We start from the raw sequence: 13,029 nt of genomic DNA on the forward strand, positions 1-13,029 counted from the left end.
CACAAAATCAGTACATGCGCAGCAAAAAACACACAAAAAGCAAAGGAACAGCGCTTTTATTGCTGTTCTTCATCTGAAACATTAGCATGTTGGACTGGGATTATATCCCTTCATGCATATTCACAGGTTCTACAACTATGTAAAGCAGCATCAAAATCTGTCTATCTCTCTAGTAGGAGGAGCTTTGCTTACATGGCACATTGACAGGTGGACAGGGTAAATCCTAGAAAAAAACCTAAAAACTTTGTTTGGTGGGAGTATAACAAAAGAACTGGACAAACAGGTATCTTGTGCTTTTAACTCCCAAATTTCTTGTGGTTAAATGAAATAATAAACACAAAACTTTGAAAATTATTTAATAAATACTTTATTAAGATGTGAATTATTTTATATAAATTATCAACTGTATAATTATAGTTCAAATTTTACAAATTCAGTCACAACCAAATGTTAGTTACTGTCATGATAACAATTGTATAAAATAAAAATTTATAGATATGTATTTTTGTCACAAATATATATATAAATATATATATATCACCCTTCAATGTTAGAAATATAATGGCTATGTATAATGTCATATGATTTAAAATATCACTATTATGTATTTTGATATGTCTGTAAACAATTAATATCACATGATTTTCATTCACTGTAAAATACATAACAAGATGAAGGGAACTTGAAAGAAACAATTACAAGTCTACAGTGAACTCTTTCCCTTTTGTACAGAAAACCAATCATTACAATTTTTTTCTAGATTATACAAGACTTTAGTAAAAGTCAGTTTCTACTTAGCATCAATATTATTTTTCTGGAATTTTTAAACGAAATCAGTAGTAGTAATGCTACACAATTACTATCGATTTTTCAACAGAAAAAATATGATAGCAAATAACAACTTTTGCAATAATAGAAAACAGAAACTTATAAGTAAATATTAAATATATATATATCGCACTGCAAGATATGGATAAAATCATGTCCTACCTGGATTTCATTATATTAGTAAGGCAATTCAATACATATATTTTTAAAACACAATACAGGTTTCTTGGAATGTTTGCTAAAACTAAAACATGTTCTTCTTTTAAAGACCAATCATAGCTTTTCTAAAAGCTCAATAATCTTTGAAAGAAATGTTTTGCCAAAGTTAAATGATTGCATATATTAAACACTAAACAAAAAAATATAGAACAAAAACAAACAGCAAGTAAACAAAACATAAACATCATACAAATTAACAAATCTTGAGCCAAGGAGACACACTTGTACTTTATGTAAGTATAAATATGAGGTCATGTTTTCATTGTATTGTTTAATATAATATGTTGATGGTATCATAATATGTTGAACACTTTGGTAAGTGAAAAACTGTCCCCCAGAAAAAACAGAAGGGGGAAAAACTTGTAACTGGAATGTTCTGTTGACATATGATTCTATCATATACCTTATCAGAATGTTTAATTCTAACATATTTTAAAAATCCCTAGTATATCTAAGGAAAACCAGGAAAAGAAATGCAATGAAATACATCTTAATGAATATATTATCAAAATGCATTGTTTACATATGTTTTGTGTGACTGAAGTGTGTATACCTGGTAAAGTTTATCATATTATACAATTCAAACTACTTTTGTAATTTATTAACACCATTTAATTACTAATATATTTTTGACAATTTTTTTCTGCTTATTAAATTATATTTATGTTTAAATGAATGAAATAAATGAAAAAAGTTCAGTGGTTGATTTAAAACATTTTGTATTCAACTTCAAAACCATTAAGATATTTTGTAAGTTTATTAATATGCATATTTGTAGTCAAAACAGCACAATTTTTCTGAAACAAGAATTCCACAATTCTACTTCTGTTGCCAATAAAATATCTACTCTGGCCATTTTAACTTTTTTAAAGAAAAATCAAGTTGTAAAATTTATTTTACACTGAAAAATTTAATCATCACAGCCCATTACAGAAACAATAAACTTGTCCTGTTGAAAAATCCTGCCATTCTCCAAGACAGTCTTTCTTTCTCTCTTGATTTAATACATTGAAGATCACTTCTTTATTGTCTTTTGACGATTCATATTTGTCAACATTAAACTAATGTATGAGGTCAACAGATCATCCATCTTATAACCCTAAAATAATAATAAGAAATATAGCAATGTACATTACGGTGTCATTTTCTCCATCTAAATTTGTTTTCAATTGACACATTCATATTTAAAGTTAATAAATCCTTTTTCACTTTTCTATTAATATATGCAATACCATGTTTCTTTTTCTAAGAATAAAGTAAGACAGTAGAACATGTACAGCAATTAGATTCCTGGTACTAAGTTACCAATAGCGGTATGGTTACTTGAAAACTTACCAATGATGTTTCACAGAGTATTTTACTTCCCCTTACTATAAAGTTACTTTTCAACTTACCAATGATGTTTCACAGAGTAATTTACTTCCCCTTACTATAAAGTTACTTGTCAACTTACCAATGATTTTTCACACAGTAATTTACTTCCTCGTACTAAGTTACTATTAGTGGTATGGTTACTTGAAAATTTACCAATGATGTTTCACAGAGTAATTTAGTAATTTACTTCCTCGTACTAAGTTACCAATAGTGGTATGGTTACTTATACTTACCAATGATGTTTCACACAGTAATTTACTTCCCCTTACTATAAAGTTACTTGTCAACTTACCAATGATTTTTCACATAATAATTTACTTCTTTGTACTAAGTTACCAATAGTGGTATGGTTACTTATACTTACCAATGATTTTTCACACAGCAATTTACTTCCCCTAATTAAGTTTATTGTGTTTTGTGTACTGTTGTCTGTCTTTTGGTCTTTTCTTTTTTTTTGCCATGGTGTTATCAGTTTATTTTTGACTTATGAGTTTGAATGTCTCTTTGGTGTCTTTCGCGTCTCTTTTACTTCCCCTTACTATACAGCTACTTTACAACTTACCAATGATGTTTCACACAACAATTTACTTCCTCGTACTAAGTTACCAATAGTGGTATGGAAATAAGTATTACCACTACTCCAGTTTGATATCTTTGTAAATGGATGTGTGGCTAGGATATCCTGTAAAAGGAAGACAGTTTATAGATTATTTGTTAAGTAGATCAGATACTATTCTTTGTTTTATATTTCATAAGCATTTGTGTCTACCTTGTAATGTCCTAGATAGTTTAAATTTCCTTTTCTGTTAAAATATAACATTGCTGTCAAGATTTTCAATTCAAGTAATCTCTGAGCTCAACAAGTAATTTTGTAAACTTTTCTAAATCATTAAATGATATAATAAATATTCAGCAATTGCTTATAATTTGTATTATGTGAAACTCAATGGAATTTAGTCAACAAAATATACTAGTGATTAAAAATAAAATGCTCTTTGCTATTTTCCTGTCAATTGTGGTCAAAATGGATTTTTTAAATGCCAAATGTTCTGTACACAATGAAACTTGATTCATAAAATAAAAGCTTTTGTTATAAATTGCAAACAGTAGATATAACAAATAACTGAGGATACCATATAGATATTTTATACCTTTGATTTAGGATCAATTAGATTCATTCCATTTTTGTTAATTGCAATTAATAAAATCTCTGGATACTGTGGCTCTGTCTGTTGCTATAAGAAAAAAAAATAGAAACTTTCACATACTGATATTTACTTAATTTTAATTCTTTATCAATTATGTTTTCTTCTTCCGACTGTCACCAACAGGATTTAATTGACCATTCTCAAATATCTGATAATGATAACTATTGATAGTTCTGTCAAAGTTACAATCCCTTCCTACTTTCATCACCAATGAATTTGTCACTATTTTGACTAACTGCTGGTCTTATCATGAGTAACACGAACAGGCACCAAAACAATAGGAACCGCTAACCCTTCAAAAGCACCAGAGTTCACTCCTTTTTTTTTACTTTAGATAATTTTGCTCAATCTTAAGTTTTCTGAGTAATGTTGTGTGGTCCATTTTTTATCTTCTTCCACTAGGCCATGTCTTGACTATTTTTTCTATTCATGTTTAATTGGTCTCCTCTTTGTATCTTCTTTTCATACAGCATAACACATTCATGTGCCATGACAATTTTAGTGCAAGTTCAATATAAACTTGTTCAAGAGGTATTTGAAAAATGTTATATATTGAAATCCCTTCTGATCAGGTAAAACAGTCTAATTAAGGTATCTTTACCTCTGGTTTACTGCCTGAGCAATTCTTGTAATAACACTTGACATATTTAAACTAATTTTTGACTACATAATTTCATTCTTTTTTTTTTTACAAAAAAGGATTTCGTATAGACGTATTTACACTTGTATGCAAATTTGTCCGCCATTACTTAAAATCACACAAGTTCCTGTAAAATTTGACATCACAATGCTCGACGTCAGAAGGTTATTCAGAGCTAACTACCAAAAGTGTAAATACGTTTATCAAACCAATGGCAATCTGACATAATATAACTTCTATTCAAAGTGCTTGTGAGCACTGAAGGTTAAAGATTGCTTTTATTTTGCAATTTTGTGAATTTTTAAATAAAACATTGAATTATTTTGCTTAGCAAATTAAAAATTTGAGTTGGAGTTATCTTCCTTTGTTCAAGATTATACATTTGTAGTTGAACCTATTTTTATAACAGATTCATACACCATGCATTACTTGTGTAATTTTTCATAAAAAATGTTTTCTTCACAAGTATGGTAATTTAAATACACATCATATTGTAACTTAAATATCAAAGTATTATCATCAATAAATTGCATGACATTGACTAGATAGGATCTAAATAATGATCACTTCACTGCACTTTTTTTGGTAGTGATCAACCTAGGAAGATATAGACATCAAGTCAGTACCATACGGTTTGATTGCATTTCATGCAATCTTTACCCCAAAAAAAAAAACATTTGAAATCTTGATACATTTAAAAAGGGCATACAAATTTTTCCCCATTAATAAATACAGCAAATTACTTTTTATTTGCTTTAATATCAACAATATCTTAAAATTTATGGTGCCAAAAAAAAAAAAGAGATAATAGTATAATGTATAATATCTGGAATTGTCAATCGACATATCTTACCTTGACTTCAAAGAATGCAGAACCAAATGTTGGCCATTTGTAAATCACCTTTAAGAATTCAATCTTTGCATCTTCAGGAGACATTCCACCATTTTTGTTAAAATGGGTTATTATGCCCTGAAACAAAATAAAATTCAAGAAATCTGATCACTGAACACTAATAGTACTTTTTTGATCACTTGACAAACAGGAATATAGGACATGATGCCAGGCTCCACACTCATTTTTCCATGTTCAGTAAACTTAACAATCAAGGTCAAAACCATAAATTGGCAAATTATTTTAAAAGTTGGTATCATAATGAACATGTGTACTAAGTTTCAGTTTGATGTGGCATCAACTTCTTGGTAAAGTTCCTTAACCAAAAACTTTAATCTGATATGGGACAGACAAACTGAATAATGCATATATAAAATATAGGACAGATGCAGAGACCAAAAAAACATAATACCCTCTTATATCAAAGATGGAACAATAAATAATATTGTACCTGTCTCAAATCAGACATAGGTAAACAGTTGCAGCCTTGTTTTTCTACCTGTATATTCTTTTTTGCATATTGTTTGAATTTGGATTTTATGTCTAAGTTTTTAGAGTATATGATATAATATCAACTTGGATTTTTTTCAGACATTTTTTTTAAAGATTACTAAGGCAACAGGAAACTGTAAATAAAAGAAAATATTGCCTATTGTTTGTCCCTTGTAAAGCATAAACACTGCACTTATTTACAGATAGTCATTTCTATCTAATAACAAGTTTTTTCAACTGCTGTTATCAGATTTCAATTTTTGTATTTTTTCATTGTCACATTCATTTACAAATTTCAATGTTCAAATTTACTACTGGACCCAACAACAATCAATCAAGCAATATTGAGACCCATCTGACAATACACATTATAATACCAATTTACCAATTTTTCTGCTTATAAGGGAAAAGTAAGTCTTACCCGTTTCCAGTCATCTGGTGATTGTTTCTTTACTAAATCACTCGGAACTAGCTCTCGTAATAAACGCCTAAAACAAATAACATTTTATAAGTAAAGTTTGATGTCATTATCTATATGCATATGAAAAATCTCATCTGAAATTAAAAGAGATAATTAAATGTTCGACATCAATTTCCTTATTCAAAATAATACCAGGTATCTTAAAAAACTAAACTAAAGCAGACTATCTAAATATCGGGCAAAGTGAACGTAAAATATTGGTCAAAGTCCCCTTTATTTTTCTTGGAAGATGTAATATATATGCATGTAAGTAATACAGATTTAAAACATAATCATTGTCACCCAACCATGAAATATGGGTCATGTGACATTCAGCTTATGGCACATGGTCGGTCTTGCTAAGATGCATCTGCACAACAAATTATATGGCTGTATGCTTATTAAGTTTCTGAGACTTGGCTGTCACAGACATAAACACCAATCATACTACAATAGTCCATGAACTAAAAATCTGTATCTAAAAACCAGCCCATGGTTCACAGAAAAGCTGATGATATTTTAGTGTACTGATTTTTCGTGACTTATTATCACTTTAAGTCCTCAGATTTTCTGGGAAATGAGGGCATGTTTTTGTACTCTTAATACTGATATAATTAACTTAAGAAGTACATTTTAGCAATTCGATTTTTATTGTGCAACCTTTTTTATTGTGCAAACTCGACTATATTATATGTTATTCCATTTATCAAGATAAAAATAGGGTGTTTGATAAAACAACCATACTAAATATTTATGTGTCTGTCCAAAGTCAGGACTTTTACCATTGGTTGTTGCAGTCTCTTTATATTTTCTTTATAACTAAGACTTGTTAGTGTCAAATATTTGGTCATGTCTGCTAAATTTCTTGACTTGTCTAAATTTTTTTAAATTTGAGTTTGTCAAATTGCATCATCGCTTGTCCATCTTTATAATTCAATATGGTGATCTCTAGATATCTGATTAGGTTCATCGGGTTGCTGTCTCATTGATATCTACTATATATATCTCTCGTCATTGGGTTGCTGTCTCATTGATATCTACTATATATATCTTGTTATTGGGTTGCTGTCTCATTGATATCTACTATATATATCTCTCTTCATTGGGTTGCTGTTTCATTGATATCTACTATATATCTCTTGTTATTCATAAATCCTCCTCTACTACTTACGGTATGTTTGCTAAGCCAGCCTTATTATCACCAAACTTGACCCTGTATATCAAAGCAGCTAGTATTGAAGCTTCCTCTTCACTACATTTATGATATCCTCTCAAAAGTTTGGGTAATTCCTAGAAGTAATATCATCAAATGTCAATTTCAGAAATTATAAAGAGGATAAATGAATTCCAAAACTTTATGTACAGGTAAGAATATATGTTATGTAAAACACAAGATTTAATAATTACCATTAATCTTGGTGGCTATGAAACAGCATTTATTGTTGAGCCTGTGACATTTGTCGTGGAAGCAAGACATAGCGATCCTACATTCCATCATCATTAAACATCAATAACTTTGTCAACCTTCATGGATTTTACAAAACTTGATCAGAAGCATTTTTTTTTATCAAATGACAGTATTCAGAGCAAAATTTTGAAATATTCGTTTTTCATTTTCAGTTACAGTGTAAGGTTAATGTTTTTCAGGTATCAATAACTTTGTAAAACCTTCATGGAATTTGATGAAACTTGTATAAAAGCTTCATCAAAATTATCAAACATGAGCATTTAAAGTTGGTTTTAATTTACTGATAAAAGGTCTTAGTTTTTGGCAGTCAACATTATACTTTGACACTGACAGCAGCAATTGCAGGCTAACTCAGGGTTCCATTGCCTATAGAAGGTTAAATAAAAAAAATATTGGATGGCTTATTAGTAAGTTTTTAATATCAAATGTAGTGATGTATATTACCTGATGATAATGGAAGATGATATCAGCTTGTCTGTCTTTACCAGGAACTGTGTTTGTCCACAACTTCTTCATGAAGAATACTTGATATGTAAAAGATGGTGGCTGCCCTGCAAGTGCAAATTTATATAAAAATTAAATAATATAAAATTATGTGCAAGACGATCTTATCTTTGGTTTTAACAAGAAAGTATGCTTAATTCAGTATTTTCATCCTTGTTCTATGTTTCATGTTGGATAGTTGTCTCATTAGATCTCAAGCCCCTTTTACATATTTAAATACCTCTGTACATGTATTATTTGTTCTTTCAAACAAAAACAAAACATTTATCATAATTGTATGTGTTCTACAGGGTTCTTGAAAAAAGTTATTATATGCAGATATTAATTAAAAAAATCAATAAATAAACAGAAAACTTGCAGTATGTAGAAATTCAGTTTTTAATCAAACAAAAATAAACATAAAATTTGTAGCATGATTCTTACCATCTCTAGATGGTCTGGCTTTTCTGATCCAATCTGTCAAATGTCTGACGAAGTCAAAGAAGAAATCTCCTTCAGGAACACTTATCACTGTCAAAAAGTAAGTTTTATTTCAATTATCATTCTATAAATTTTTTATTTTATAGAAAATAAATGTTCTAACCTTCATTCAATATAGCATACAACATATTTCCAGGCAGTTTGAAATCAATTGGTTACATAGGGTGTTGTAATAATAAATTAATTATATCTACTGTTTAAATTTTTCCTCCTTTTATGTGTTTATGTATTTTAACTAGATCTGCCATTTTCATGTGTTAAAAAGGTTGTTTTCATTTTCTAATGTAAATATTGACTTTTAGCAGTTTTTTTCATATTCAAATATAGATAGTCTTGTCATATTCTCAACTTCACATTTAAATTTGTTCTAAACCATGCTAATTATAATATGGCAGCTTCTTTTTTTTTTTTATATGCCAAAAGATTTCTCACTAAAATTTACAAACCTTTATCAGCAATTTTGACAAATAAACTGAATCCCTCAGAGGAAGTTAACATTAACTTTGTGGCTATATTGTGACAGAAGTCTTTGGCTCTGGTACTAGATTCTACTTCAAATGCCTAAAAAAATAATACAGATCAGATTGTTAACATGGATAAACTTTCACAATTCTCTTCATTTAACAGCTATTTTAAAGCATACAAATCATGAACATACCCAAAAGGCATGCCAAAAATATTCTTTGCCACTAAAATTATTTATTGATCTTGTTAATAACAACCATAGCTTCAGAAAAAAATATCATTCTGCGACTGCTTAAAAGTCTCCTGGTAAATGGCGTTTTGCAAATCTGCACTTCATTTGCAACAATTTTTTTTTCACTTGCGCCAAATTTTATTTTTCATTTGTGCCAATTTTTTCTTATGGTTGCTGCTATGTTGAGAGATATGATTTAAACATAAGTTGTTGCCTGAATTTTCTTTATGACATTCATAAAATGTAAATGTCTCGTTAACAGAAGTGTTTAAACCAATGAGCTCAACATGTATCTATATACATGTACATATAACATATAACATAGATATGTACTCATTGAACACCACTAATGCCTGGTACGTTAGGTTAACCTAATTAACGGTAAGTATCTAAAATGTATCAGATCTTACCTGTTCAAATCAAATTGGCGCAAATGAAAAACTAATAATTGGCTCAAATGAAAACATTGTTTTGGTGCAAATGAAAAAATTGATATTTTCAAAATTGGCGCAAATGTCATACGCCACTGGTAAACTATATATCAAAATTTAAAGGGCATAGGAGGATAAAAATGGCAACCTTTTAACACTGTTACAGTTTATCTATGAAACTGAAATGTTTCTAGTAAGTTTGAAATCTGTAACAAATAATCAAACAGTTTTTTTTCCCATATGATAATTTTTCATTCTGATAGCAGGCAGCCAACACAGGAAAATATCACATCTAAATCTATTAAAAGATACATGGCTAATAAAAAATTAAGTATTTTTTATTACCTTCAATATAGCACATAGCATAATACATTGTAAATCAAAATCTATTACTGTAACAAGAGAAAATAAGTTACCTCATCCGTGTCATCAGGGAAATAAACTTTATGTAAGATCTGAGTGGTCTTATGTTGTATGGCTTCCACTTCTACCTGATGTGGTGGGTATTTTCTTGTTCCATTCCTGTCAAAAATATACATCTGTTTAATATACCCACTACCAATACTATCTGGTGCTAACATTTTTACAATATAGTTCAACTATAATTTTTTCCTATCAATTCTAAATACAAATAATAACAATATCACTTATTTTCCCACTCTTAATTTGTAAACAATGATAAACTCAATGTTTTGCCATGAGAAACACCAAAAAAACGTTTGGATCAACAATTAAATGGATGCACAATGCCACTTTAAAGTACTAGCAATTTTTTTGAAAAATTCATTCATAATGAAGTTACTGAATAAGGAGGAGTTGGAAATACAAAATACAAATGGATGAACAAACAAATAACTGAATGAAATAATGATCACTTTACATCGACACTTCAATAAGAGGGTATACATTTCATTTTCAAACTCCTGAAATAAAATCATTCTCTACTTATTTCCATGTATATGAAAAATATTCCCCAAAACTTCTTGCTGAATGTCATAATGATTTTTTATGTATCTAGTCCATATTGAATTTCTTTCCAATTTTGATATCATTGAATTCATTTTTGTGCCTAATCACCAATAATTGTCTTATTCATTATAAAAGTAATGCTATTTATTTTGTGGATTTTTTTCCCTTTGAACTCACCTTAACGTCTTCTGCACTCTATGAACACAGTCTTGAGCTATTTGGTTTTTACTTTTTGATCTGAGAAAGCTATATAATTCCTTAACAAGATTTGTACTTGGTACAAAGCATCCTGTGGCCAGCCACATTAATTCCCAGCCTCTCCTGTCACTGATTCTGTAAACAATTAAATCATTTAGGGCAAATAAATGTTAAGTTTAATAAAAATTTATGACGATTTCAATCACTATGGAAATATAATACATATAATACAGTTGACCATAAAATATACAAAGATGTGTACCTATGAAACATATATCACTTCCTCTGTGAATAAAAATAAAAACAATTTCTTTGCCAAATACAAAATGTTATTCTACATGAAAATTCCATCATTATTTTATATCAGATGTTAATTTCTAAGACAATACACAATACTTACTCATTTCTATTTTCTGTCAACTGTTTCATCAACTGGCAGTAAATTTCATCTCTCAAAATCTCCTATTTCAGAAAGAAAAACAAAATTTAATGATAAAAATTTATTCATCTAGCAAACTAGAATTGTATTCATATGAGATATTTAACTTAGTCTTTTATATAATAAAAGTTCAGTTATTTATTTTGTGGATTTAAATTTTGTCTGAATATAAATCTGATGTGTATAGAGCCATGACTTTGTATATCTGAATAAAGTCTGATGTGTATAGAGCCATGACTTTGTTTATCTGAAAATGATATCATAGACAAGTATTTATAAATAGTAAAGTATTAAAAGAGTAGGCCCAGTGTCATATGGTATTTTGGACCCCATGGAAAATTGACCCTGGGGTCAAAACACAGCTATGGTAAATTGAACCCCCCCCCCTTCCCACCCATATGGAAAATTTACCCCCATGGTTAATTGACCCCCCTATTTTTTCATTCTAGATATTTCTTAGAACAGTATACATTATTTTAAAGCTTATTGTAGATTGAAAATCAGATATACAAAAAGGGGAGGTCAATTTTCCATGGTAGATAAAAAAAATACCATGGCTTGGTATAAGTGCTCTGAAGTCTTTACCAACAAAATTTCATTCAAAATACGTATTGAAGCATAATAACTAGATCATGTAGCTTAAATGCTTTGATTATTTGAAATCCTAACATATAAGGGGAGTTCAATTTTCCATGGTAAAAAAGGGGGAGGGGGTCAAAATATGATGGCTCAGTAAAATAGTCAAAACAACTTTTTCAACATGTTTTATATATACCATATATTTATTAGAGTATTAAAACTTTGAAAAGCAGTTTGAAATAATTTGATTTCTGAAATTGGAGGTAAATAGACAAGGGGGTTCAATTTACTATGGCAGGGGGTCAAATACCAATGCTTAATAGAATTGTTAAAAAATCTTTTCCAACATGTTTCATATATACCAAATACTAGTTACAGCATTATAACTATGTAAAATAGTTTGAATATATATGATTTTTTGAAATTTGATGTGTATAGGAGGGGGTTCAATATACCATGGCAGGGGGTCAAAATACAATGACTAAGTAAAATTTTTGAAACATCTTTTCAAGCAAGTTTAATACATACCAACTACTTATTGGAGTTTTATTACTATGTTAAGGAGTTAGAATAGCTATAATTCTTGAAATTGGAGGTGTATAGTAGGGGGTTCAATATACCATGGCAGGGGGGTTAAAATACCATGGCTAAGTAAAATTTTCCTAACATCTTTTCCAGCATGTTTAATACATACCAACTACTTATTGGAGTATAATGACCCGAGGTCAATTTTCCATATGGTATTTTGACCCCGGGTTCACTTTTCAGGGGGTTCAATATACCATAAGACACTGGTAAGACCCCTTTTTGGCCCCAAAATATAGCATTTCAAAAATTTGTTAAAAATGTAAACTTTTAGCTATTTATTGGAAAGAATACTTTTGTTACATAAATATGGGCTGTTTTTGACATTACACTGCACATGCATCAGTTACTAGCATCATAAATTCATGCAAAATTACTGAAATCTTCACAATTTTAGCATTTGTGCTAATTTTAGATGGTTTTTGTCTAAAATGGAAGTGGCTGCACTTGTGTTCAGTCTTAATATTTAAATATATGTTGTATTTTGATGATACATAACATATATAAAGGTTGAGACTGAACACGAACGCGGCCACTTCCATTTTAGACAAAAAACATTTGAAAAA

General features: G+C 29.3%; 1 protein-coding gene across 4 annotated transcripts in view; it reads right to left on the reverse strand.

Annotated features, from left to right (window-relative positions):
- Positions 1-342: 342 nt before the first annotated feature.
- LOC127698255 (myosin-VIIa-like) overlaps positions 343-13,029 on the reverse strand; it is a 77,983-nt gene continuing 65,296 nt past the window's right edge. For all 4 annotated transcript variants that reach the window (XM_052201619.1, XM_052201618.1, XM_052201617.1 and 1 more), the window contains 12 exons: positions 11,261-11,322; positions 10,840-10,995; positions 10,110-10,215; positions 9,012-9,126; positions 8,509-8,595; positions 8,026-8,132; positions 7,285-7,403; positions 6,075-6,141; positions 5,123-5,239; positions 3,573-3,656; positions 2,984-3,103; positions 343-2,146 (listed from right to left, as the gene is read on the reverse strand). In XM_052201619.1, coding sequence (XP_052057579.1) covers positions 2,063-2,146; positions 2,984-3,103; positions 3,573-3,656; positions 5,123-5,239; positions 6,075-6,141; positions 7,285-7,403; positions 8,026-8,132; positions 8,509-8,595; positions 9,012-9,126; positions 10,110-10,215; positions 10,840-10,995; positions 11,261-11,322 — 1,224 coding nt within the window. In that variant the 3' untranslated portion in view covers positions 343-2,062. The remainder of the gene's footprint in view (positions 2,147-2,983; positions 3,104-3,572; positions 3,657-5,122; positions 5,240-6,074; positions 6,142-7,284; positions 7,404-8,025; positions 8,133-8,508; positions 8,596-9,011; positions 9,127-10,109; positions 10,216-10,839; positions 10,996-11,260; positions 11,323-13,029) is intronic.

The sequence above is a fragment of the Mytilus californianus genome, unplaced genomic scaffold (genome assembly GCF_021869535.1).
Source record: "Mytilus californianus isolate M0D057914Y unplaced genomic scaffold, xbMytCali1.0.p SCAF_4, whole genome shotgun sequence".
Taxonomy (NCBI): domain Eukaryota; kingdom Metazoa; phylum Mollusca; class Bivalvia; order Mytilida; family Mytilidae; genus Mytilus; species Mytilus californianus.